Consider the following 27,384-nt stretch of genomic DNA (forward strand, 5'->3'; position numbering starts at 1 on the left):
CCTTGATGATTGTACTTATTCCAATGGATTCATATTTGATATATATACCATTAACTGCCATACTGACATCTCCTGGTATGATCTCTCTCCTAAGAATCATACCCATATTTCCATCTTAAGCACCTCAAACTCACCATGCCCAAGCCAGATGCCTGACTACGTACTAAGCACCCACCTCCTCCCTCACTTACTGTGTCAAAAACAGCACCACCATTTATTCAGAATCCAAAAGTAGGCTGATTTTTGCCATCACAAATCCTTCCCTTTCCCCTCCATCACATATGTAGGTAATCATCTACAGACAACAGTCACTGCTCAGTAAAATCATCAATAATTCCATTTCTGGGGAAAAAAAAAAATCTTTTTTTATTTTTTTTATTTTTAAGAGACAGGGTCTTGTTCTGTTGCCTAGGCTGGACTGCAGTGGTGCAATCATAGCTTAAGCTCTCCTCCCACCTCAGCCTCCTGAATAGTTGGGACAATAGTTGGTATATGCCACTATGCGTGGCTAATTTTTTTTTTCTTTTTGAGACACAGTCTTGCTCTGTTCGCCCAGGCTGGAGTGCCATGGTGCAATCTCAGCTCACTGCCATCTCTGCCTCCTGGGTTCACGCCATTCTCCTGCTTCAGCCTCCCAAGTAGTAGGGACTACAGGCGCCTGCCACCACGCCTGGCTAATTTTTTGTATTTTTAGTAGAGACAGGGTTTCACCGTGTTAGCCAGGATGGTCTCGATCTCCTGACCTCGTGATCTGCCCACCTCGGCTTTCCAAAGTGCTGGGATTACAGGCGTGAGCCACTGTGCTCAGCCCGCCTGGCTAATTTTTTTTTAAAACAGTGGCCCACAGCCTGTTATCTCAGCACTTTGGGAGTGTAGTGTTGCAATCTTGGCTCACTGCAACCTCCGTCTCCCAGGTTCAAGCGATTCTCCTGCCTCAGCCTCCCGAGTAACTGGAATTACAGGTACTTGCCACCATGCCTGGCCAATTTTTGTATTTTTAGTAGAGATGGGGTATTACCATGTTGTCCAGGCTAGTCTCACACTCCTGACCTCATGTGATCCTCCCGTCTTGACATCCCAAAGTGCTGGGGTTATAGGTGTTAGCCTGGCCTCAGCCTCTAATAACTTTTTAATCAGTCTCTTTTCCCTCTAGTCTTACAATCTCTAACACAGTCTCCAAAACATAGGCAGGATCATTTTTTTTTAATGCACATCTGATTGCACTCTGCTGCTTAAAATGCTTCAACAGAGGTGGGTGGATCACGAGGTCAGGAGATCAAGACCAGCCTGGCTAACACGGTGAAATCCCGTCTCTACTAAAAATAAAAAAAATTAGCCGGGCGTGGTGGCGGGCGCCTGTAGTCCCAGCTACTCAGGAGGCTGAGGCAGGAGAATGGCGTGAACCTGGGAGGCGGAGCTTGCAGTGAGCAGAGATCCAGCCACTGCACTCCAGCCTTTATGATGATGTTGCTTCTGCTTGGAATCATGCTGTTACCTCCTCTTTTTCCTATGTCTGCTTGACAGCCTCTGTGGAACTCCTCCTACAGAAAGCTATCCTATACTATTCCAGACAAAGTTAAGAACTTCCTCCTCTGTGCTCCAATAAGGTCTTAGATCTCTCTTAGCATGTATCTCTCTCTCTCACTGGGCTCTGAATCCCAAAGGAAAGAACTCTCACCTATTTTATTCTTTTCTTTTTTTTTGAGAGGGAGTCTCACTCTGTCACCCAGCAGGCTGGAGTGCAGTGGCACGATCTCAGCTCACTGCAACCTCCACCTCCTGGGTTCAAGCAATTCTCCTGCCTCAGCCTCCTGAGTAGCTGGGACTACAGGCACATGCTGCCATGGCCAGCTAATTTTTGTATTTTCACTAGAGACGGGGTTTCACCATGTTGGCCAGGATGGTCTTGATCTCCTGACCTCATGATCCACCCACCTCGACCTCCCAAAGTGCTGGGATTACAGGCATGAGTCACCGCACCTGGCTTTTATTCTTACTCTCATTTTATATTTTTTGGGACAGGGTCTCACTCTGTCACCCAGGCTGGCGTGCAGTGGTGCAATCACGGCTCACTGCAGCGTTAATCTCCTGGCCTCAAGTGATCCTCCCACCTCGGCCTCCTAAGTAGTTGGGACTCCAGGTGCATACCACCATGGCCAGCTAATTTTTTTTTTTTTTTTTGTAGAGACAGGCTGTTGCCCAGGCTGGTCTTAAACTCCTGACCTCAAGTGATCCACTTGCTTCAGCCTCCCAAAGTGCTGGGATTACAGGCGTGAGCCACTGCATCTGGCCCCCTTGTTTATGCTATGTGCCTGACATAGATCTCTGTTGAAGGAAGGTGAGTAGAATGAAGGCAGCAGGGCATGACTCAATTGGCTGAAGATAGGAGTAAACACCAATCACTTTTTTTAACTTTTTAAGCAGAACAGTGGAGACTATAATTGTGGTGGCTCTCACCTGTAATCTCAGCACTTTGGGAGGCCAAGATGGGAAGACTGCTTGAGACCGGGAATTCGAGACCAGACTGGGCAACATGGTGAAACACTGTCTCTACCAAAAATACAAAAATTAGCCAGGCATGGTGGCACGCACCTGTAATCCCAGCTATTTGGGAGGCTGAGGTGGCAGGATCACCTGAGCCAGGGAGGTCAAGACTGCAGTGAGCCCTGATAGCGCCACTGCACTACAGCCTGGGCAACAGAGCAAGACCCCCGTGTCAAAAAAAAAAAAAAGTATAATTTGATTGTTTGTAACACAGAGGATAAATGCTTGAGAGGATGGATACCCCATTTTCCACAATGTGATTATTACACACTGCGTGCCTGTATCAAAACATTTCAATGTGCCCCATATCATTTATTCTTTCTTGTTTTATAGCTAATTATAACTAACACTTCAACTGCACTTGCCATGGGATGCCTAACTGTGTATCTGTCATCCTATATTATAAACCGTCTCGGCCGGGCGCGGTGGCTCAAGCCTGTAATCCCAGCACTTTGGGAGGCCGAGACGGGCAGATCATGAGGTCAGGAGATCGAGACCATCCTGGCTAATGCGGTGAAACCCCGTCTCTACTAAAAAATACAAAAAACTAGCCGGGCGATGAGGCGGGCGCCTGTAGTCCCAGCTACTCGGGAGGCTGAGACAGGAGAATGGCGTGAACCGGGGAGGCGGAGCTTGCAGTGAGCTGAGATCCGGCCACTGCACTCCAGCCTGGGTGGCAGAGCGAGACTCCGTCTCAAAAAAAATAAAATAAAATAAAATAAAATAAAATAAAATAAAATAAACCGTCTCTAGGTAAGAACATTCTAAGAACCCCACAGCTGGCAAGAAGCCTGCTGCTATCCTGAGGAATCTGCAAAATGTCAATCTGAACGAACCACATTTAGCATGTGATACGGTTTGGCTCTGTGTCCCCACCCAAATCTTATCTTGAATTGTAGTACTCCCATAATTCCAATGTGTTGCGGGAGGGACCCGATGGGAGATAATTGAATCATGGGGGCAGTTCTCCCATACTATTCTCAGTAGTGAATAACTTTCATGAGATCTAATGGTATTTTAAGAGGAAACCCCTTTCGCTTGGCTCTCATTCTCTTGTCTGCCACTATGTGAGACATGACTTTCACCTTCTGCCATGATCCCCAGCCACATGGAACTGTAAGTTCATTAAACCTCTTTCTTTTGTAAATTGCCCAGTCTCAGGTATGTCTTTATCAGCAGTGTGAAAATGTACTAATGCACTAATGTAACAGGATCCCTGGTCTCCCACCTTCTCGAACTAAGTCTTCTGCAGTGTTGACTCCGTGTTCTATGAGCTTCTGGCAGTCATCTAGTGGTTTAATGGTCTCCTGTTCAATGGCGTCCACCTCTTGCAAAAGGGTCACCAATCGCTCATCCAGGAGCTTTCCAAGGGTTCCCTTTAAATCATTAAAATGCTGTTTGAGAACATCTCTTGTCTGTGATGCACTTTCTTTGATCTAAAAAGAAATAACGAAATACTCAAAATCAGAATCTTTAAAAAAGGTTAATCCATAGGTACAATTCACAATAATCTAAAAGCACCGTATAACCATTATCTTCAATTTAGTAAAAAAAAGACTAATTGAAATTATATACATTTAAGGTGTGATATTTTGATACACATACACATAGTGAACTATTATTGTAGTCAAGCTAATTAACACGTCCATCTTTTCACATGGTGACCTTTCTGTGTGGTGAGAACACTTATGATCTCTCCTAACACATTCCAAGTATACACGACAGTATTTTTTTTTTTTTTTTTAGATGGAGTCTTGCTCTGTCACCCAGGCTGGGGTGCAGCGGTACGATCTCTGCTCACTGCAAGCTCCACCTCCCGAGTTCACGCCATTCTCCTGCCTCAGCCTCCCGAGTAGCTGGGACTATAGGCGCCCACCACCACACCTGGCTAATTTTTTGTATTTTTAGTAGAGACGGGGTTTCGCCACATTAGCCAGGCTGGTCTTGATCTCCTGACCTCGTGATCCACCCGCCTTGGCCTCCCAAAGTGCTGGGATTACAGGCATGAGCCACTGCGCCCAGCCACACTACAATATTATTAACTATCGTCACTATCCTGTACTTGAGATCTCTAGAATTTATGCATATTAAATAACTGAAACTTTGTAGCCATTGACCAACATCTCCCCATCCCCAACTCCATCCCTAGCAAGCACCATTCTACTTTCTGCTTCTATGATTTCCACCTTTTTAGATTCTACATATAAATGAGATCATGTAATATGTTTATTTCTGTATCTGGCTTATTTGACTTAGGATAATGTCCTTCAGGTTCATCCATGCTGTCACAAATGACAGAATTTCCTTCTCTTTTAAGGTTGAATAGTATTCCATTGTATATATACATCTTCCATTCACTGATAAACCAAATGTGATTGATTTGCACAAACAGGCAGAAGTACACAGAATTGCCCTTCAAGTCAGATGGAATAAGCCAAATCTTGGTTTCATCATTGACAAATTATGTCAATTTGGTTAAGTTAATTAAGTATTCTATGCCTCAATTTCCTTATTTGTCAAATGAGCATAATAATAGTTATTTCGGCTGGTTGCAGTGCCTCACGCCTGTGATCCCAGCACTTTGGGAGGCCAAGGAGGGCAGATCATTTGAGGACAGGAGTTCGAGACCAGCCTGGCGAATGTGGTGAAACCCCGTATCTACTAAAAATACAAAAATTAGCTGGTCGTGGAAGTGCAGGCCTGTAATCCCAGCTACTTGGGAGGCTGAGGAAGGAGAATTGCTTGAACCTGGGAGACTGAGGTTGCAGTGAGCCAAGATTGCGTCACTGCACTCCAGCTGGGCAGCACAGTGAGACTCCATCTCAAAAAAAAGAAATAAACAGTAGTTACTTCATGGAGTTGCTGTGAGGATAAATTAAAATAAACTAGGTACTACAGTGGGTAAAATAAACAGCACATTGTCATACTCAATAAAGTTATAAATTATTATTATCTGTAAAAGGTGTTCTTGAAAATTACATGTTTCAATACTAAAAATTGTTTAATTATGAGGGGATTAAAATTCATTTTACTGAAAAGCAGCAAAGAAACAGTAGATTAAAAAGCCATGGTCAGCCGGGCACGGTGGCTCATGCCTGTAATCCCAGCACTTTGGGAGGCCGAGGCAGGTGGATCACGAGGTCAGGAGTTTAAGACCAGCCTAACATGGTGAAACCCCGTCTCTACTAAAAATACAAAAAAATTAGCTGAGCGTGGTGGTGCGTGCCTGTGCCTGTAATCCCAGCTACTTCGGACACTGAGGCAGGAGAATCTGTTGAACCCGGGAGGTGAAGGTTGCAGTGAGTTGCAATCGCACCATTGCACTCCAGCCTGGGCAACAGAGTGAGACTCTGTCTCAAGAAAAAAAAAAAAAAAGCAAGCTATGGTCAGGTGCAGTGGCTCACACCTATGATCTTTGTACTTTGAGAGGCTAAGCCAGGAGGATCACTTGAGCCCAGGAGTTTGAGACCAGCTTGGATAACATGGAGAAACCCTGTCTTTACAAATGATACAAAAATTAGCTGGGCATGGTGGCACATGTCTGTAGTCCCAGATACTTAGGAGGCTGAGGTGGGAGGATCACCTGAGCCCAGGGCGTTGAGGCTGCAGTAAGCTGTGACTGCACCACTGCACTCTAGCTTGGGTGACAGAGTGAGACCCTGTCCCTAAATAAAAATGAAAAGCCACAATACAAACAAACAAACAAACAAAAACCTCATGGATAAAATGCTCTCATTATGCTAAAAGAAAACCAAGAATTATTTAAAAACCAAAGAGGCCTGTAGGAGGCAGAGCTGGGACAATGACTTAATCCTTTTTGAATGACAGTGCTCTTTGTGAATCTAAATGAGAGGTTTATAAAGCTTCTTCCTTTCAAATTTATTGAAAGAGAAGAAAAAATAAAGCCTTTTCCCCCCAAAATAAATAATCTATACCCTAAAAAATTATTCAATTTCAGAAGTTTACAAATTCCCTCAGAGCCAAACCATGGCTTGCCTGAAGTAGTAATTATGAAACTTCATTTGCAGAAGAATCATGTAGGCTACTTGTTATAATTCAGACTGCAGAGTTCCATCCCAGACCTACTGAACCAGAAAATGACAGGAGGGCCTAAAGGAGTGTATGGATGGAGTTCTCACTTTTTCCAAGCACACCTGTAATTCTGCAGCCCACAATTTGAGAAACACTGCCCTAAATCTACAGATCTCAGATTAAGAACCCATATTCTAGGGGATATGACAGGAAAATCTTCAAGTCAAATATATTATGAAGACAAACAGGTTGTATATACAGACACTAGATTTTTCTTCTTTTATTTAGGAGACAGGGTCTCACTCTGTTGCACAGGCCGGATGCAGTGGCATGATCCTGGCTCACTGCAGCCTTGAACTCCTGGGCTCAGGTGATCCTCCTGCCTCAGTCTTCTGAGCAGCTGATCTTATAGGCGCAGGCCACCACACTTGGCTAATTTTACTTTTTGTAGAGACGAGAGCTTGTTATGTTGCCCAAGCTGGTCTTGAACTCCTGGCTTCAAGCAATCCTACCACCTTGGCCTCCCAAAATGCTGAGATTATAGGAGTGATCCACTGCACCTGGATTTTTATTTTAAAGACCTCAGATAACAGGCCAGGCATGGTGGCTCAAGCCTGTAATCCCAGCACTTTGGGAGGCCAAGGTGGGAGGATCACCACTGCAACCTGACCTGGGCCACAGAGCAAGGCTCTCTTCTCAAAAACGATTCAGGTAACATACAACTCGTTTTCTCTCACTTAATGAGAAAATTCTAACTATAAGTCACTCCAATAAGTTAAAGAAAAAACATACTTTGCTTTCCAGATATTATTATCTTAGTTTCATACGACATATTGTTTACTACCATAACCCTTTTACCTTTCTCTTACCAATAAAGTTTAAAGTATAAGAAAAATCCACCAAGAAAGAACATATCAAATTATGAATAAAGAACAATATTTCAACAGTTGATAGAGAAATTTAAAACTTTCTATTTATTCTCTAAATTCTCTCTAAATTTAAAAAGCAGAATACAATATTGTTTCCCAGCAACGTTCACGACCATGTAAAAACAAAAAATGCCCATGCCCCAGGACTAAAACAGAAAAACAGCAGTATCATTTACCAGGTGGGCAGATCATAGAAACAATTTTCTTTCCTTTTTTTTTTTTTTTTGAGATGGACTTTCACTCTTGTGGCCCAGGCTGGAGTGAGTGCAGTGGCGCAATCTTGGCTCACTGCAACCTCTGCCTTCTGGGTTCAAGACATTCTTCTGCCTCAGTCTCCTGAGTAGCTGAGATTACAGGCACGCGCCACCGCACCTGACTAATTTTTGTATTTTTAGTAGAGATGGTTTCGCTATGTTGGCCAAGCTGGTCTCGAACTCCTGACCTCTGGTGATTCGTCCATCTCAGCCTCCCAAAGTGCTGGGATAAGGCGTGAGTCACCTCATCCAGCCCTTTTCTCTCCATTTGACATTAACACAATTATAATAATATCTGTGCAGTTAGTAAAATAATTCTTTAAATCACAAAGAAAAATTCTAAATTAATTGTTAACTAATTTCTGTAGTTACCAAAGCATTTCTGTGAAATTAATCCAAGTAAAAATTTAAAAAAAAAGAAAGAAAGGCCATAAACCCAAATTGCACTTGATTCGGCTCACCATCCAACTATGAGATACTTGCAAACTAGGCCCTCATCTACATAGCATCTGGCAAACAAATGCTGTTGAGGGAAAACGCAGTTAATCATGTGTGTTTCAAAGAACTTTCTAAAAGAACCAAAGAGAGAATACCTTATGATTTTAACACATCCCCTGGGATACTGTTAGAAATTCAGAATCTCAGGCCCCACCCAGAACTGCTAAATCAGAACGTGAATTTTTTTTCTTCCTCCTCCTCCCCTAGAAACTGTATCTTTTTTTTTTTTCTTGAGATGGAGTTTTGCTCTTGTTGCCCAGGCTGGAGTGTAATGGAGCAATCTCAGCTCACTGCAAACTCCACCTCCCGTGTTCAAATGATTCTCCTGTCTCAGCCTCCTGAGTAGCTAGGATTATAGGCGCATGCCACCACGCCTGGCTAATTTTTGTATTTTTAGTAGAGATGGGGTTTCATCATATTGGTCAGGCTGATCTCGAACTCCTGACCTCAGGCGATCCACCCGCCTCAGCCTCCCAAAGTGCTAGAATTACAGGTGTGAGCCACCGCACCCAGCCAAACCTGTATTTTTAACAGGACCCTCAGGTACCTTGTATACACATTACAGATACCAGAATAAATAAAGACCTTGTGTCAGAGCGCTGTAATACATTTCGAATGGCCAAGAGGAAATTCTGCAGTTAAGTATTATGCCGCCGAGGTCCTGTCTTGCTCTTTAGCGGATACAGCATACACAGGAAGTGCATTGGTTAGGTAAAGTCAATTTCCCCTTTAGAAAGAATTCAAAAGCTCCTTCAGTTATTGCAGAGCCTATGTTTTGTTTTTGTTTCAGAGTCTCAGAAAAAAGGAAGTATGTGAACACAAAACAGAGAGAGGGCTAAAAAAGTGAGGCTCAATTTCCAAATTCACCTCCTGTACTCTCATTGTAAATTTGGTCCCTTTTGCTTACAGAATCCCAACCACTGCCATTTCAAACTTGATACTACCATGGGATCATTTTCTTTTCCTTGAATTAGTTCATGATTTAAAGCCTAGTCACCTTTAATCCAATCATGTAACTAATCAAGTTCATTTGCTTGACTTTATGAAACTAATTTAAAAATGCAGCTCCACTGCTGAGTGAATTTCTTCATATTTGATGTGGTACCAATGGTTGCATGTGTTCACTGTTAACTCAATAAATCTTTACAACACAGTTTCAGAAAGTGAGGACCAAAGAAGACAACTTACCCAAGGCTTCGCAGTGCCAGAAACAGTCTAATTCCAAAGACTATGCTCTTTCATTACACCAAGCCGTTTTGTACTTACAGGACACTTTTTTTTTTTTTTTTTTTGGAGACAGGCTCTCACTTGGTCATTCAGGCTGGAGAGCAGTGGTACAATCACAATTCACTGCAGCCTCGAAATCCTGGACTCAGGTGATTCTCCCACCTTAGCCTCCCAGGAAGCTGGGACCACAGGCATGTGTCACTGCACCCAGCTAAATTTTGTATTTTTTGTAGAAATGGATTTTCATCATGTGGCCCAGGCTGGTCTCAAACTCCTGGACTCAAGCAATCCTCCTGCCTCAGCCTCTCAAAGTGCTGAGATTACTAGCGTATAAGCCACCGCATTCGGCCATAGAACACTATTTTATTTTATTTTTATTTTTTATTTATATTTTATTTTTTGAGATGGAGTCTTGCTCCGTCGCCCGGGCTGGGGTGCAGTGGCCGGATCTCAGCTCACTGCAAGCTCCGCCTCCCGGGTTTACGCCATTCTCCTGCTTCAGCCTCCCAAGTAGCTGGGACTACAGGCGCCCACCACCTCGCCCGGCTAGTTTTTGTATTTTTAGTAGAGACGGGGTTTCACCGTGTTAGCCAGGATGGTCTCGATCTCCTGACCTCGTGATCCGCCCGTCTTGGCCTCCCAAAGTGCTGGGATTACAGGCTTGAGCCACTGCGCCCGGCCTTAGAACACTATTTTAAAAGAGCTCCTAGATAAATCTGTAAATTATGTATTGGCTAAAGACACTTCTTGGTACAACATGTAGTATTTCCTGTCCCTGTGTAAAGAATCGTGTGGTGGACAACCAATCAGCTTCAAATGCTACCTAGCCATTCAAGGCAAAAACAACTGTGGTGATTTGTAACAAAATAGATTTGAGAATACAAATGACAGAGAAGTCAAGATTTCAAAAAGGAAACTGTAAATACATTATGTTGATTAATAATATTTTGAAATAATCTGCCACTAAAACCTTTAATGTAACAGACCATTAAAACTTACAAAGTTGGCCGGGCGCGGTGGCTCAAGCCTGTAATCCCAGCACTTTGGGAGGCCGAGACGGGCGGATCATGAGGTCAGGAGATCGAGACCATCCTGGCTAATACGGTGAAACCCCGTCTCTACTAAAAAATACAAAAAACTAGCCGGGCGATGAGGCGGGCGCCTGTAGTCCCAGCTACTCGGGAGGCTGAGACAGGAGAATGGCGTGAACCTGGGAGGCGGAGCTTGCAGTGAGCTGAGATCCGGCCACTGCACTCCAGCCTGGGTGGCAGAGCAAGACTCCGTCTCAAAAAAAAAAAAAAAAATACAAAAAAACTAGCCGGGCGAGGTGGCGGGCGCCTGTAGTCCCAGCTACTCCGGAGGCTGAGGCAGGAGAATAGCGTGAACCCGGGAGGCAGAGCTTGCAGTGAGCTGAGATCTGGCCACTGCACTCCAGCCTGGGCAACAGAGCAAGACTCCGTCTTAAAAAAAAAAAAAAAAAAAAAAAAAAAAAAAAAAAACCTTACAAAGTTTTGGCCTGGGCACGGTGGCTCATGCCTGGAATCCCAGCACTTTGGGAGGCTGTGGCAGGTGGATCATGAGCTCAGGAATTCAAGACCAATCTGGCCAACAGGGTAAAACCCCGTCTCTACAAAAAACGCAAAAATTACCCAAGTGTGGTGGTGCACGCCTGTAGTCCCAGCTACTTGGTGGGCTGAGGCAGGAGAATCACTTGAACCCGGGAGGCGGAAGTTGCAGTGAGCTAAGATAGTGCCATCACACTCCAACCTGGGCAACAGAGCAAGACTCCACCTCAAAAAAATAAATAAAACAAATAAATAAGTAAATAATAAAAAATAAAACCAAGTTTCCACTACAGCTGAATATAACCCCAAAGCAACTGTTCTAAAGTTTTAACATGATTAAGAGCTCACAAAATGCCAAAAAGTCATCAAGTTTGTATTTCAGTACTAAGCCACCCAAAAGCTTAAGGAGTATTTCCTTCACAACTCTCCAAAACAATAGTAACTGACATATTTTCCTCCAGAGTTTAGTTACTAAAAAGACATATGCAGAGGCCAGGTGCTGTGGCTCATGCCTATAATCCCAGCACTTTTAGAGGACGGATCACTTGTGTCCAGGAGTTCAAGACCAGCCTGGGCAACATGGCAAAACTCTGTCTCTAGTAAAAAATACAAAAAATCAGCTGGGTGTGGTGGCATGGCTTGTAGTCCCAGCTGCTTCGGAGGCTAAGGTGACAGGATCACTTGAGCCTGGGAGGTTGAGGCTGCAGTGGGTGGTTTTTGCACCACTGCCCTCCAGCCTGGGTGACAAAGTGAGACCCTGCCTCAAAAATAACCAAACAAACAAACAAAAAAGAAAACCACATATACAAAACACAAAACTATTTGCTAACAAGAACATACTGATTAAAAACTGGCCAGGCGCAGTGGCTTACGCCTGGAATCCTAGCATTTTGGGAGGCTGAGGCAGGTGGATTGCCTGAGCTCAGGAGTTTGAGACCAGCCTGGGCAACATGGTGAAACCCTGTCTCTACTAAAAATACAAAAATTAGCTGGGTTTGGTGTTGCCTGCTTATAATCCCAGCTACTGGGAGGCTGAGGCAGGAGAAACATTTGAGCTCAGGAGGTGAAGGTTGCAGTGAGCCGCGATCACGCTGCCGTACTCCAGCCTGGGTGAGAGAGTAACAATCTGTCTCAAAACAAACAAACAAAACCCCCACAAAAAAACAGAAAAACATACTGATCAAAAATAAAAGACAGCCGGGTGCAGTGGCTCATGCCTGTAATCCCAGCACTTTGGGAGGCTGAGGCAGTTGAACCACAAAGTCAGGAGTTCAAGACCAGCCTGGCCAACATGGTGAAACTCCATCTCTACTAAAAATGCAAAAAAATTAGCTGGGCATCGTGGCGGGCACCTGTAATCCCAGCTACTCAGGAGGCTGAGGCAGGAGAACTGCTTGAACCTGCAAGGCAGAGGTTGCAGTGAGCCGAGGCCGTGCCACTGCACTCCAGCCCAGGCAACAGTGCGAGACTCCATCTAAAATACAAATTTAAAAAAATGCCAGGTGCGGTGGCTCATGCCTGCAATCCCAGCACTTTGGGAGGCCGAGGCAGGCAGATCATGAGGTTAGGAGATCGAGACCATCCTGGCTAACACGGTGAAACCCTGTCTCTACTAAAAATATAAAAAATTAAGTTGGGTGTGGTAGCGGGTGCTTATAGTCCCAGCTACTTGGAAGGCTGAGGCAGGAGAATGGCGTGAACCCGGGAGGCGGAGACTGTAGTGAGCTGAGATCGGCGCCACTGCACCCTAACCTGGGCGACAGAGCGAGACTCCATCTCAATAAATAAATAAATAAATAATAAAATAGGCCGGGCGCGGTGGCTCAAGCCTGTAATCCCAGCACTTTGGGAGGCCGAGACGGGCGGATCACGAGGTCAGGAGATCGAGATCATCCTGGCTAACGCAGTGAAACCCCGTCTCTACTAAAAATACAAAAACTAGCTGGGCGAGGTGGCGGGCGCCTGTAGTCCCAGCTACTCGGGAGGCTGAGGTGGGAGAATGGCGCAAACCCGGGAGGCGGAGCTTGCAGTGAGCTGAGATCGGGCCACTGCACTCCAGTCCGGGCGACAGAGCGAGACTCCGCCTCAAAAAAAAAAAAAAAATAAATAAATAAATAAATAAATAAATAAATAAAAAGATAAAAATAGTCAACTAAAATTGAAGACGCTAATCAACATATTTTTTCTCATTTTGTGTGAAATGTATATTAGCTATTTGTCTTTGTACTGATACCAAGACATCAGTCATTAGTAGTAATGGAAACAGTAACAATACAGCAGCAGCTATCATCTACTGAGTACCTGTATGCCAGGTAAAACTGTACTTATGGTCTAATTTAAACTCTACCATAACCCTGTGAAAAGAACATGTGTAGATGGTGTAGATGAGTAACATAGGAGTCAGAGAGATGAAACTGGCCATATCACAAAGTTATGAAGTAGCAGAGATTGTGAATTCAGTCTGACTCAAGAATGGACTTGTAAGCACTGCTATGTTTCTCCTCGTTTCTCTTACACTTAGGCTTTTTTAGAAAAAAAATGCTTATTTGAGAACTTTCAAAAAGAAAACGTATATTATATGATTTGGTAATCTATTACAGTAGCGGCCCCCAATGTACCAGGAATTCACACTTCCAACTACTCGTGGCCTTGTGTGGTCCTCTCCCCTAGAATCTGGGCTGGGCCTGTGACTAGCAATGCAATCACACGTGCACAGCCATAGAGTGAAACTAATCCTGTGCCAGTTCCAGGCCTCATCCTTCAGAAGACCTGTCAACATCTGCTTTTTGGAGGCCACCATGAAAGAAGTATGCCTACTTTTCTGGAGAGGACAAGAGGAAAGAGACAGGAAGGTGAAAAGGCAGGAAGGGAGGAAGACAGAGAGAGAGATTGGCACCAAAGCCCAGGTATGCCAGTGTTCCAACTGAGACTAGCTAATACTAAGTCTCCAATATAAGTGAATGTTCTATGTCAGACAGTTCCAGCCTCAACTTCACGCAACCATAAGAGTGTTGCCAAGCAAAACCAGGAGAACTACCTATCTGAGCCCCAGTCAACTTCCAGAATTGTAAGCAAATAAAATGGTTGCTTTTTAAGTTATTAAGCTTTGGCACAGTTTTATTACGTAGCAGTAAACAAACCATATGAAAAATACATGTTTAATTCTTGATTATCTAATAGAGTGCACATCATCAAGACCAAGATAATCGAAAAAAGAATGTCTGCCAAATTACACCCACAACATTCATAAAGGCATTCATTCAACATTTATTGAGGCCTAGTATGTGCCAGAAAGTAGGGTTATAAAGATGAATAAAGCATGGTCTTCACCTCAAAAACTCTCATTCTGGTAACAAGGATGGCAAGCAAAAGTAACTATAATGAAATGAATTATGTTCTTACATAACTGGGGCAGCCACAAACTGCCATCAGAGCATTAAAAGAGCATTATGATGGGAAAGAGAGTAGGAGACATTTAAAGAATAAGTTGTCAGTTGGAGGAGCAGGGGATGTCACCTTGAATAACAATAATATTTAGTATTATCATGGCTAACATTAATTAAGAATCTCCTATGTCCTAGGCACTGTGCTAAGCATTTTAAATAAGTTTCTCATTTTAATTCCCACAATGGCCAGGTAGATACTATCCTTATCCTCATTTTACACAGAAGGAAACTGAAGATTAGGCAAGTTTAGTTTCGCAAGCTTTCATGGCTAATAGGAACAACTAAAATAACGGCAAATATTAGTGACTCACTGATAGCCCTCAATAATAAAAAAAGGCTGGGCCGGGTGTGGTGGCTCATGCTTGTAAGCCCTGCACTTTGGGAGGCTACGGTGGGCAGATCACTTGAGGCAAGGAGTTCAAAACCAGCCTGGCCAACACAGTGAAATCTCGTCTCTATTAAAAATACAAAAATTAGCTGGCCTTGGTGGCGCACGCCTGTAATCCCAGATACTCGGGAGGATGAGACAGAAGAATTGCTTGAATCCGGGAGGCAGAGGTTGCAGTGAGCCGAGATTGAGATACTGTGCTCCAGCCTGGGTGACAGAGCAAAACTCCATCTCAAAAAAACAATAATAATAGTAATAACAATAAAAGGTTGTTCTATACTTGTTTGGCTTTTTAGATGACAAATTAGTCATATTATTTACCAGATTTATAGCAATAAGAATAGCTACTGGCCAGGAGCAGTGGCTCACGCCTGTAATCCCAGCACTTTGTGAGGCAGAAGCGGGCGGATCACCTGAGGTCAGGAGTTGGGAGACCAGCCTGGCCAGTATGGTGAAACCCCGTCTCTACTAAAAATGCAGAAATATTAGCCAAGCGTGGTGGCAGGAGCCTGTAATCCCAGCTACTCAGGGGGTTGAGGCAGGAGAACTGCTTGAACCCGCGAGGCAGAGGTTACATTGAGCTGAGATCATGCCATTGCACTCCAGCCTGGGTGACACAGCGAGACTCCGCCTCAAAAAAAAAACCCAGTTCTCTACTAAAACAAAATCGCCAGGCATGGTGGCTCACGCCTGTAATCCCAGTACTTCGGGAGGCTGAGGCTGGTGGATTACCTGAGGTCGGGTGTTCGAGACCAACCTGACCAACATGGTGAAACCCCATCTCTACTAAAAATACAAAATTAGCCAGGCGTGGTGGTGCATGCTTGTAATCCCAGCTACTCGGAAGGCTGAGGGAGGAGACTCACTTGAACCTGGGAGGCGGAGGTTGCCGTGAGTCAATATTGTGCCATTGCACTCCAGCCTGGGCAACAAGTGCGAAACTCCGTCTCAAAAAAAAAAAAAAAATCTACACACAAAAATATACCTCTACAACAAAACATTCACACACTTTCTTTCTTTCTTTTCTTTTTTTTTTTTTTTTTTTTTGAGACGGAGTCTCGTCTGTCGCCGGGCTGATGAGTGCGGTCTCAGCTCCTGCAACTGCCCGGTTACGCCATTCTCCTCCAGCTCCGAGAGTGGATCAGGCCCCAGCCCGGTGCTTTTTGTATTTTTTTTTATAAGCGGGGTTACCATGTTACGGAGGTCTCGATTCCTGACTCGTGATCGCCGTCTCGGCCTCCAAGTGTGGATACAGCTTCCTCTTTCTTTTCTTTTTTTTTGGAGATGAAGTCTTGCTCTGTTGCCCAAGCTGGAATGCAGTGGTGCAATCTCGGCTCAATGCAACCTCTGCCTCCCGGGTTCAAACAATTCTCCTGCCTCAGCCTCCCAAGTAACTGGGATTACAGGCACCTGCCACCACGCCCAGCGAATTTTTGAGGGTTTTTTTCTTTTGTGTTTTGTTTTTTTGAGACAGAGTCTCGCTCTGTCGCCCAGGCTAGAGTGTAGTGGCGCAATCTCCACTCACTGCAACCTCCACCTCCTGGATTCAAGCGATTCTCCTGCCTCAGCCTCCCGAGTAGCTGGGATTACAAGCACCCACCACCACGCCTGGCTAGTTTTCGAATTTTTAGTAGAGATGGGGTTTCACCATGTTAGCTAGGCCAGTCTCGAACTCCTGATCTCAGGTGATCCACCCACCTTGGCCTCCCAAAGTGGTGGGATTACAGGTGTGAGCCACTGGTGCCCGGCCAACTTTTTGTATTTTTAGTAGAGACGAGGTGTTACCATGTTGGCCGGGCTGGTCTCAAACTCCTGACCTCAGGTAATCCACCCACCTTGCCATCCCAGAGTGCTGGTATTACAGGCGTAAACCACCACACCCGACCAGAAAATGGCTAGTTTCTTTTTTTTTTTTTTTTTTTTTTTTGAGATGGAGTCCCACTCTGTTCCCCAGGCTGGAGTGCAGGGGCGCAATCTCGGCTCACTGCAACCTCTGACCCCCAGGTTCAAGCCATTCTCTTGCCTCAGCCTCCCAAGCAGCTGGCATTACAGGTGTACCACCTAACTTTTTTATATTTTTAGTAAAGACGGGGTTTCACCATGTTAGCCAGGCTGGTCTGGAACTCCTGACCTCAGATGATCCGCCCACCTCAGCCTCCCAAAGTGCTGGGACTATAGGTGTGAGCCACCGAGCCTGGCCAGAATGGCTTGTTTTAATTCTCCTTGACCTCCTTCTATATTTCTGGGGAGTCTTAAACTCAACCAGCAGCTTTCAGAGTGCCATATTTAAAGATGATTTCTGTACATCGGTGTTGTTCAGGAAATAAAAAGTTAAAAAAAAAAAGACAATTTGTAGGCCAGGCATGGTAGCTCACGCCTGTAATCCCAACACTCTGGGAGGCCAAGACAGGCAGATCACGAGCTCAGGAGTTTGAGACCGGCCTGGCCAATATGAGGAAACCCCGTCTCTACTAAAAACAGAAAAAGTAGTCGGGCATGGTGGTGTGCACCAGTAGTCCCAGCTACTCGGGAGGTGGAGGCGGGAGAATCACTTGAACCTGGAAGGCAGAGGTTGCGGTGAGCTGAGATCGTGCCACTGCACTCCAGCCTAGGTGACAGACCAAGACTCCACCTCAAAAAAAAAAAAAAAAAAGGCCGGGCGCAGTGGCTCAAGCCTGTAATCCCCAGCACTTTGGGAGGCCGAGACGGGCGGATCACGAGGTCAGGAGATCGAGACCATCCTGGCTAACACGTTGAAACCCCGTCTCTACTAAAAATACAAAAAACTAGCCGGGCAAGGTGGCGGAGCCTGTAGTCCCAGCTACTCGGGAGGCTGAGGCAGGAGAATGGCGTGAACCCGGGAGGCGGAGCTTGCAGTGAGCTGAGATCTGGCCACTGCACTCCAGCCTAGGTGACAGAGCGAGACTCCGTCTCCAAAAAAAAAAAAAAAAACTTGTGAAAAGATTTATTGGTCGAAAAGACTGACTCAAAAACCAATGTAAATATGTGGTCTTTTGCACACAAATACAGTCAAGCATCACAAAATGATGTTTTGGACAACAACAATCACATACATAATGGTAGTCCCATAAGATTATATTATTATATTTTTATATTTTTACTGTATCTTTCTTTCTTTCTCTCTCTTTCTTTCTTTCTTGAGACAGGGTCTAGTTCTGTTGTCGAGGCTGGAATACAGTGGTGTGATCATGGCTTACTGCACCCTCAGCCTCCTGGGCTCAAGGAATCCTCTCATCTTTGACTCCTGAGTAGCTGGGACCACAGGCATGCACCACCATACCTGGATAATTTTCAATTTCTTTGTGGAGATGGGGTCTCCCTATATTGCCCAGACTGGTCTCAAACTTCTGGGCTCAAGAGATCCTCCCACCTTGGCCTCCCAAAGTGCTGGGATTACAAGTGTGACCCACCATGCCTACTGTACCTTTTCTATGTTTAGATACACACTTACAATATGTTACAACTATCTACAGTATTCAGTATAGTAACATGCTGTACAGACTTGTACCCTAGGAGCAATAAACTATAGTTAGGTGTGTAGCAGATGATACCATCTAGGTTTGTACAATGACAAAATCGCCCAATGACACATTTCTCAGAATATATCCCTGTTGTTTTGACTGTATATGTGGGGCTTTTATTTTTACCCCCCTTATGTGCAATTAGTTTTGCTTCCAGTACTTTGGAGTTCCAGAATCAATATATTGCAACCTACCACCAACAAATGTTCCTTTAAGTATTTATAATAGACTCCAACTCTGCATTAAAAATGAGGCTGTGGGATGGGCGCAGTGGCTCATGCTTGTAATCCTAGCACTTTTTGAGGCTGAGGTGGGTGAACAGCCTGAGCTCAGGAGTTCAAGACCAGCCTGGGCAACATGATGAAACCTCCTTCTACTAAAAATACAAAAAATGAGCTGGGTGTGGTGGCATGTGCCTGTAATCCCAGCTACTTGAGAGGCTAAGGCAGGAGAATTGCTTGAACCCGGGAGTTGGAAGTTGCAGTGAACCAAGGTGGTGCCACTGTACTCCAGTATGAATGACAAAGTGAGACTGTCTTCAAAAAAAAAAAAAGGCTTTACATGGGAAAATATTCTTGTAAATGCTTATGATGTTACCAAAATTCTTATAATGTTAACAAAATGTTTATAATGTTAATAAAAATTAAAAAGTGATATAAAGTTGCATATACAGTAGTCTCTCAACTTTCCAGAATAATATATATAGAAAGATACATCAAATGTTAACTGCAGGCCGGGCAGTGTGGCTCAAGCCTGTAACCCCAGCACTTTGGAAGGCGGAGGAAGGTGGATCATGAGGTCAAGAGATTGAGACCATCCTGGCCAACATGGTGAAACCCCATCTCTACTGAAAATACAAAAATTAGCTGGGCGTGGTGGCACGCACCTGTAGTCCCAGCTACTCAGGAGGCTGAGGCAAGATAATTGCTTGAACCTGGGAGGCGAAGGTTGCAGTGAGCCAAGATTGCGTCATTGCACTCCAGACTGGGCAACAAGAGTGAAACTTCATTAAAAAAAAAACATATATATATATATTTCACCTGTTCTTGGTTTTCCCTGTATCTGGATTTAATCTTTTCTTAGAATACTATAATAGGAACATTTTAAGTACTACTACTGTAACAAATTATACTCAGATTTTTGTAGTATTTTGAAAATGGGTAACAGAAGAGGAAGTGGGAGATAAAAGGAGCAATAACGGCTTTCTTTTCTTTGCACTTTTTTTTTTTGAGACAGAGTTTCGCTCTTATTGCCCAGGCTGGAGTGCAATGGCACGATCTCAGCTCACTGCAACCTCTGTCTCCTGACTTCAAACAATTCTCTTGCCTCAGACTCCCGAGTAGCTGGGATTACAGGCGCCCACCACCACGCCCGGCTAATTTTTGTATTTTTAGTAAAGACAGGTTTTCATCATATTGGTCAGGCTTGTCTCAAACTCCTGACCTCAGGTGATCCGCCTGCCTCGGTCTCCCAAAGTGCTGGGATTACAGGCATGAGCCACCACGCCTGGCCAACAGCTTTCTTTTCTTTGTTAAGCTACTAAGACTTCCTGTCTTGGTTTTTTGAAATAACTTTTTTTTGAGTTTTTGTGTTTTTTTGGGGGGGGGGGACAGTCTTCTGTTGCTGAGGCTGGAGTGCAGTGGCGCCATCTTGGCTCACTGCAACCTCCACCTCCCAGGTATAAGCAATTCTCCTGCCTCAGCCTGCAGACTAGCTGGGATTATAGGTGTGTGCCACCACACCTGGCTAATTTTTTTTATATTTTTAGTAGACACAGGGTTTTGCTATGTTGAAGGCTAGTCTCGAACTCCTGACCTCATGTGATCCATCCACCTCGGCCTCCCAAAGTGCTGGGATTACAGGGGTGAGCCACTGCGCCCGGCCACCAACTAGTATCTTAATTAGGTGCAAGGATCTTACCATTTGCTCTTGAAGGAGCAGAGACTTGCTTTTGTTAGGGTCCTGAGAAATACTGAATCGGAATACCAAAAGGTATATGAAAGCCAACATAGTGATGTTATAGAGTGAATTAGAACACACAGAATAAAATACTGCATTTCTCACTATAGACACCTCCAGTACCTCAACTAATTCCCCTTTGATAATGTACAAAAATGAACTTTTTGGACTTACAAAGTTTAAAGACCAGGCCCTGACTTTGGCAATGTCATCAAAGTGGTGCCACTCTGTGAGGCCTGAGTGGCCAGCTGACATCACTACATGACATTTTGATCAGTTATCTCAGCTTATATTTTTGTTTTTGAAATGGAGTCTCGCTCTGTCGCCCAGGCTGGAGTGCAGTGGTGTGATCTTGGTTCACTGCAACCTCCGCCTCCCCGGTTCAAGCAATTCTCCTGCCTCAGCCTCCAGAGTAGCTAGGACTACAGGCACCCGGCACCACACCCGGCTAATTTATATTTTTTTAGTAGAGATGGGGTTTCACCATATTGGCCAGGTTGGATCTCTACTTATAACAAACAGAAAGGCCAATGCTGTAGAAATAGGACAAGTGATGAAAGATATAATAGAAGCGAAATCTAAAAATGAATACACAAATAGAACTTACATTTTTCTTGTTTTGTTTTTAGGGGTAGTAACCTAAGTATCAGCCACCAAAGTAAAGAGGAATGCATAAATCCAGGAGGGCAGTGATCTATTTCCTTGAACACAGAATCTAGGACCTAGAAGTTTCTCAGCCCTACAGTAGGCACCCAATAAATATTTACTTGAGTGAATGAACAAATGAATATTTAAGGACAGTGAGAGTTAATTTCTTTTTTCTTTTTTTTTTTTTTTTTGAGACGGAGTCTCGCTCTGTCGCCCGGGCTGGAGTGCAGTGGCCGGATCTCAGCTCACTGCAAGCTCCGCCTCCCAGGTTTACGCCATTCTCCTGCCTCAGCCTCCCGAGTAGCTGGGACTACAGGCGCCCACCACCTCACCCGGCTAGTTTTTTGTATTTTTTAGTAGAGACGGGGTTTCACCATGTTAGCCAGGATGGTCTCGATCTTCTGACCTCGTGATCCGCCCGTCTCGGCCTCCCAAAGCGCTGGGATTACAGGCTTGAGCCACCGCGCCCGGCCGGGAGTTAATTTCTTTGGTATTTACATCTTAGTACCAAGGATTCCAGCGAGCTATAGAGAACTATTCTTAATGATTTCAACATCAGCTAGGCCAAGTTGGCTGTAAACATTATCTGATTTCCTGAAGACAATGAACAGCTTTCTAGCCTTTAACTTATTCAAACATTAAGAGTTACAGACAATCCTTGCATTCCTACGCAGAACTTCCTTTTCTCTGAAAAGAGGGTAGAGCCTAAACTTAACCACAAGAGGAGAAACTGCTACATGTTGGCAGTTTTGACAGAATAACTTAAAAACATTTTTATTCTTCTTCCTTCTAAATGTTCAAACAACATGATTTCTTAACACGAGACAAATTTCATGCTAGATTTTAAAGGATAAGAAACTAAAGCAAAGATAAAAGGTAGGCTAGATGCAGCAGCTTACACCTGTAATACCAGTACTTTGGGAGGCTGAAGTAAGAGGATTGCTTGGGCTCAGGAGTTAGAAATTGTCCTGGCAGCTGGGAATGGTGGCTCACCCAGGTGCGGTGGTAATCCCAGCATTTTGGGAGGCTGAGGTGGGCAGGATCACCCGAGGTCAGGAGTTCGAGGCCAGCCTGGCCAACATGGTGAAACCCTGTCTCTAGTAAAAATACAAAAAGTAGATGGGCATGGTGGCAGGTGCCTGTAACCCTGGCTATTCAGGAGGCTGAGGCAGGAGAATCTCTTGAACCCAGGAGGCGGAGGTTGCAGTGAGCCTAAGGTTGCAGTGAGAAAAGATTGTGCCACCTCACTCCAGCCTGGGCAAAAGAGCGAGACTCTGTCTCAAAAAAAAAAAAAAAAAGAAAAGAAAAGAAAAGAAAAGAAAAAGAAACCAGTCTGGGAAACACAGGAAGATATCATCTCTACTAAAAAAATTAAATAAAATTAGGCAGGCATGGTGGTGTGTACTTATAGCCCCTGCTGCTTGGGGATCTGAGATAGGAGGATGGCTTGAGCCCAGGAAGTCAAGGCTGCAGTGAGTTTTGATCATGCCACTGCACTCCAGCTTGGGTGACAGAGCAAGACTCTGGCTCAAAAAAAAAAAAAAAAAAAAGAGGCTGGGTGTGGTGGTTCAAGCCTGTAATCCCAACACTTGGGGAGGCCAAAGTGGGTGTTCAGGAGCCTGGGCAACATGCTGAAACCCCATCTCTACTAAAAATACAAAAAATTAGCCGGGTGTGATGGCACTTGCCTGTAGTCCCAGCTACTTGGGACACTGAGATGGGAGGATCACTTGAGCCTGGGAGGCAGAGCTTGCAGTGAGCCGAGATTGTGCCACTGCACTCCAGCCTGGGTGACAGCGAGGTCCTGTCTCAAAAAAAAAAAAAAGATAAAAAGTATGCCAAGAGTTTCTGAAAAGGTTAAACAAAAGGTTGCCTTTGATCCACCAATTCCTAGCTATATTCTAAAAGAACTGAAAACATGTCCACACAAATTCTTTACAGAAGCATTATTCATAATAGTCAAAAGTGGAATTAATCCAATAATCCAAATGTCCATTAACTGATGAATGGATAAATAAAATGTGGTATATCCACATAACAATTATTCAGCCATAAAAAGGTTTGAAGTACTGTTACGTGCTACCACATCAATCAACCTTGAAACATTATTCTAAGTCAAAGAAGTCAGTCACAAGGGGCTATATACCGTATGAATTCATTTATATAAATGACCAGAATAGGCAAATCCATGGAGACAGAAAGTAGTTTTGTGGTTGCCAGGGGATATGGGAGTGACAGCTAAGGAGTTCTTTTGGGGGTGATGAATATATACTTGAATTAGATAGTGGTGATGGTTGGACAACTCTACGAATATACTAAAAACCTTTGAATTGTAAACGTTAAGGCATGACTTTTATGGCATGTGAATTATATCTCAATAAAAAAGTCACATGCCAGGCAGCACAGTGGCTCACACCTGTAATTCCATCTCTGGAAGGCAGAGGTGGGAGGATCTTTTGAGCCCTGGAGTTGGAGACCAGCCTGGGAAATGCAACAAAACCCTGTCTGCACCCCCACCAAAAAAAAAGAAAAAAAAAAAGAAAAAGAAAAACAAAAATCATATGCCAAAAAGATATAAAATCAGCAAGTAAAAAATAAAGACAACAGGTGGTATCCCTTCCTCTCTGCTCTTCTCATGCTTCTCCCATGCAAAATCCTTGACTAAAGTGCCATGTATTTTACATAGTTACTCTGAAAATGACTGGAACCCTAAAAATATCCTAACCACCAAACAAAAGCAGCTGGTTATTTTGATAATATTTTTGTACCATAGACCTTCCTTAAAATGCAAGTTCACAGAGGACTTATGCCACAAACCCAAACATGCACAATCCCCTAGAGTTAGCTTTGAGAGATGCTGTTGTAACTGCCACTGGCACAAAACACATTCCCAAAAGAGACTCACACTCACAAAAGAGAACTACATTATTACTCAGTCTAGTCAGAAGGCAATGTCATCAGGAACCTAACTGTAATGGATGTCCATTTAATGTTTTCTGTCTCAAGCCCAAGACAATGGGCCTCAAAAACAAAACAAAACAAAGCTCATAATAAACTAAACTACAGAGAAGCATGTCCTGTATTTAAATTGTTGGATATAAAATTGAAAAAAGTATAGGTTTGAAAATTGAATACTAAACCATCTAAGGTGTAATCACATGATTTTTTTTAATGCATCCAATATCACAAGAAATTAATTATTCCCAGGTGCTAAACTCACTCATTTAGTGTCAACTCTACTGATTCTGAATTGTTAATACACAAACAATAATCATGCTCATATATAATACACCTTAACTGACTGAAATGTTAGATGGTATTTTAATATCTTTCTTTTTATACAATGTCTTAGATCTAGAGTCCCTATTTCAAAATAGCAGAAGGAATAATGCAGACATTTTCACAGAGAAATAAAGATGAGTGCATTGGAAGGCCTTGAAAAGTATTCACCAAATCAGCATAATCATATCTAGATTCTGCTTCCGGTTTCACTACTAAAATACAAAAGATGTCTGGCCTACACTGTATTTTTAAATACATAAAACCCGGCCGGGCGCAGTGGCTCACGCCTGTAATCCCAGCACTTTGGGAGGCTGAGGCAGGTGGATCACGAGGTCAGGAGTTCAAGATCATCCTGGTCAACTTGCTGAAACCTTGTCTCTACTAAAAATACAAAAATTAGCCGGGTGTGGTGGCGCGCAGACCTGTAATCTCAGCTACTCGGGAGGCTGAGGCAGGAGAATCGCTTGAACCCGGGAGGCGGAGGTTGCAGTGAGCCAAGATAGTGCCACTGCACTCCACCCTGAGCGACAGAGAGAGACTCCGTCTCAAAAAAAAAGATATATATACATATTTATATATGTTTGCATATGTTTTTTATATATATATAACCTAAAACATGTTGAGTCCTTAATGATGAGAATATCCAAAGACACTGTTTGCACAGCACTTTTCTACCATTTTCAGGTTCTATACAGCATGGAAGTGCTAAGACGACCATCTAGATTAATATGAAGTATGACCCAGAGAAATTCAGATGGAATCCCATTCACTCAAAAAGCACTTATTAAGCAGCTGCATTAATAGTAGCCTGAAGATTATCTGTCCTATCTCCAATTGGCAGCGGGTTTTATCTTTTTCTATACACGTTCGAGGGTATAGAGAAACCATATGACTTTCCTGTATCTTTGATAACTCTTTCCCTGTGAAACAGATAACTGCACCACTTGAAAATATCTTTAGCTTTTCATTTCAGCACTCCTCTCTTAAAATCTATTCTTCCATTTCCCTATATCTTTGTATTCCCTCTCTCAAGGAAAATGAAATAATTTTCCTCTGCTACTCCAACACAGCTTCACCTTCACCTTAAATTTTAAACCTTCTAGAACGGGATTACTCTAAATGATTTTTTAAAAAGCATTCAAAATCATATATTATTCAGGCATTAACTGCATTTATTTAGTGCCAACGCTACTGCTTCTCAATCCCTACCCCCTCCCTCACTCTCGCCCCTTAGTCCTCCCCTTCCAATATCCATTTTGTCTCCACTTTCAGTCTCCCAGGTCACTGTCCCACCTTTTCCTCAGGCTCTCTAAAATCAATGTCTACCTACCGGAGGTTTTCCCGAATAGTCTCCTCCTCCCCCGACTCATCACTACCCGCGTGACCCCCTCGGAATCTGCTCTGGTCCCTTACTCTCCCAAACTTCGGACCCCACCGCTACTCCCATCGCTGCCCCACAGTTTAGTGAACGCTCCTCACACCCTCCCTCCGCCCCCAAAACTTCCCCTTACGACCTCCTCAACTCCCACCTTCCCCGTTCTGACTCCACCAGGTCTCCTTTCAAATGAATGCCTCTTCCCTACTTCAGAGTTTTCGGACACTCCCACCCCTCAGAGCCCTCCCTGCCCTCGCCCGGCACCCGCGCCGCCCCCGGGCCCACAGCGCCCCTGTGGGTGTGGCCCTCTGACCTGCCTCCGCGCCTCCCGCAGCCCCTCAAGCCGGTGACCCAGCTCCCGCCGGTAGCTCTGAGCTGCTTCCACGTTCTCGCGGGCCTCCTGCAGCAGCAGCTCAGGCTCCAGCTCCATCGCCCCCCTCATCTGGCCGCGCGGCCGGCGAGACCTAGCGCGGCTTCCCGACCTGCGCCGCCTCGGAGCTGCCCGGCCCGGCCTCGCGCAGGCGGAAGCACCGCCCCGCCCCGCCCCACGACGACCTTGATTGACGGACGCGCTGCGGCGCCTCGCACGGGTGGCGTCTGGGTCCCAGCGCCGCTCGCCCAGCGGTTCACCCCGTCTCTTCCGTGCTGCTACACAGCGCGGCTGGCTAGGCCTCCTTGGTAAACGTACTGAGGCAGGGCAAGATTGATAACCAGCACCTCGCCAAGTGCTTCTCACAGCTCATCACATTGTTGCCTGACCTTCAGCCCTACCTGTATCTCCATTGCTCAGACGAGGAAATTGGGAGATAAAGGTGGGAATCGGCCTGGCGCGGTGGTTCACGCCTGCAGTCCCGGCACTTTGGGAGGCCGAGGCGGGCGGATCCCTTGAGCCCTGGAGTTCGAGACTAGCCTGGGCAACACGGCGAAACCCTGTCTCACCAAAAATACTACTACTATTACTACTACTACTACTATACTGCTACTACTAGCAACACGTAGTGGAGTGCGCCTGTGGTCCCAGCTAGCTACTCGGGAGGCTGAGTTGGGAGGATCGCTTGAGCCCAGGGGTCGAGGCTGCAGTGAACTGTGATGGAGCCACTGCACTCCAGCCTGGGCGACAGAGTGAGACCCTGTCTCTAAATAAAAAATCCTTTTTTCTTTTTAATTTAAAAAAATTTTAAAGTAGCGAATCGACTTTTCCAAGACGCAGGATTTGAGCACAGATCTGGTGCCAGAGCACGCCTTAGGGCAGGTTACTAAGACCCAGGTGTCAGCAGGGCGCGGTGGGTCACGCCTGTAATCCCAGCACTTTGGGAGGCCGAGACGGCTGGATCATTGAGGTCAGAAGTTCAAGACCAGCCATGGCCAACCTGGTGAAACCTCATCTCTACTAAAAATACAAAAATTAGCCGGGTGTGGTGGTGGGCGCCTGTAATCCCAGCTGCTGGAGGGCTGAGGCAGGAGAATTGCTTAAACCGGGAAGCAGAGGTTGCAGTGAGTCAATATTGTGCCACTGCACTCCAACCTGGGCAAAAAAGCGAGACTTGGTCTCATAAACAACAGCAGGCTGGGCGCGGTGGCTCACGCCTGTAATCCCAGCACTTTGGGAGGCCGAGGCGGGCAGAACACGAGGTCAGGAGATCGAGACCATCCTGGCTAGCGTGGTGAAACCCCGTCTCTACTAAAAATACAAAA

The 27,384-nt window shown here is 44.8% G+C and overlaps 1 protein-coding gene across 4 annotated transcripts in view; it reads right to left on the reverse strand.

Annotated features, from left to right (window-relative positions):
- The window catches only part of CRLF3 (cytokine receptor like factor 3), a 53,551-nt gene extending 27,315 nt beyond the window's left edge, over positions 1–26,236 (reverse strand). Inside the window, exons 1-2 of one of the 4 annotated variants that reach the window (XM_030923061.1) lie at positions 26,003–26,236; positions 3,773–3,980 (exon numbers count right to left, since the gene is read on the reverse strand). In XM_030923061.1, the coding sequence (XP_030778921.1) occupies positions 3,773–3,980; positions 26,003–26,131 (337 nt within the window). In that variant the 5' untranslated portion in view covers positions 26,132–26,236. Of the gene's footprint in view, positions 1–3,772; positions 3,981–25,843; positions 25,863–26,002 lie in introns of those variants that run through there. The other 3 variants (XM_030923060.1, XM_030923063.1, XM_030923062.1) reach the window with 3 other exon arrangements.
- Positions 26,237–27,384: the final 1,148 nt, after the last annotated feature.

Source organism: Rhinopithecus roxellana, chromosome 19 (genome assembly GCF_007565055.1).
Source record: "Rhinopithecus roxellana isolate Shanxi Qingling chromosome 19, ASM756505v1, whole genome shotgun sequence".
NCBI lineage: Eukaryota > Metazoa > Chordata > Mammalia > Primates > Cercopithecidae > Rhinopithecus > Rhinopithecus roxellana.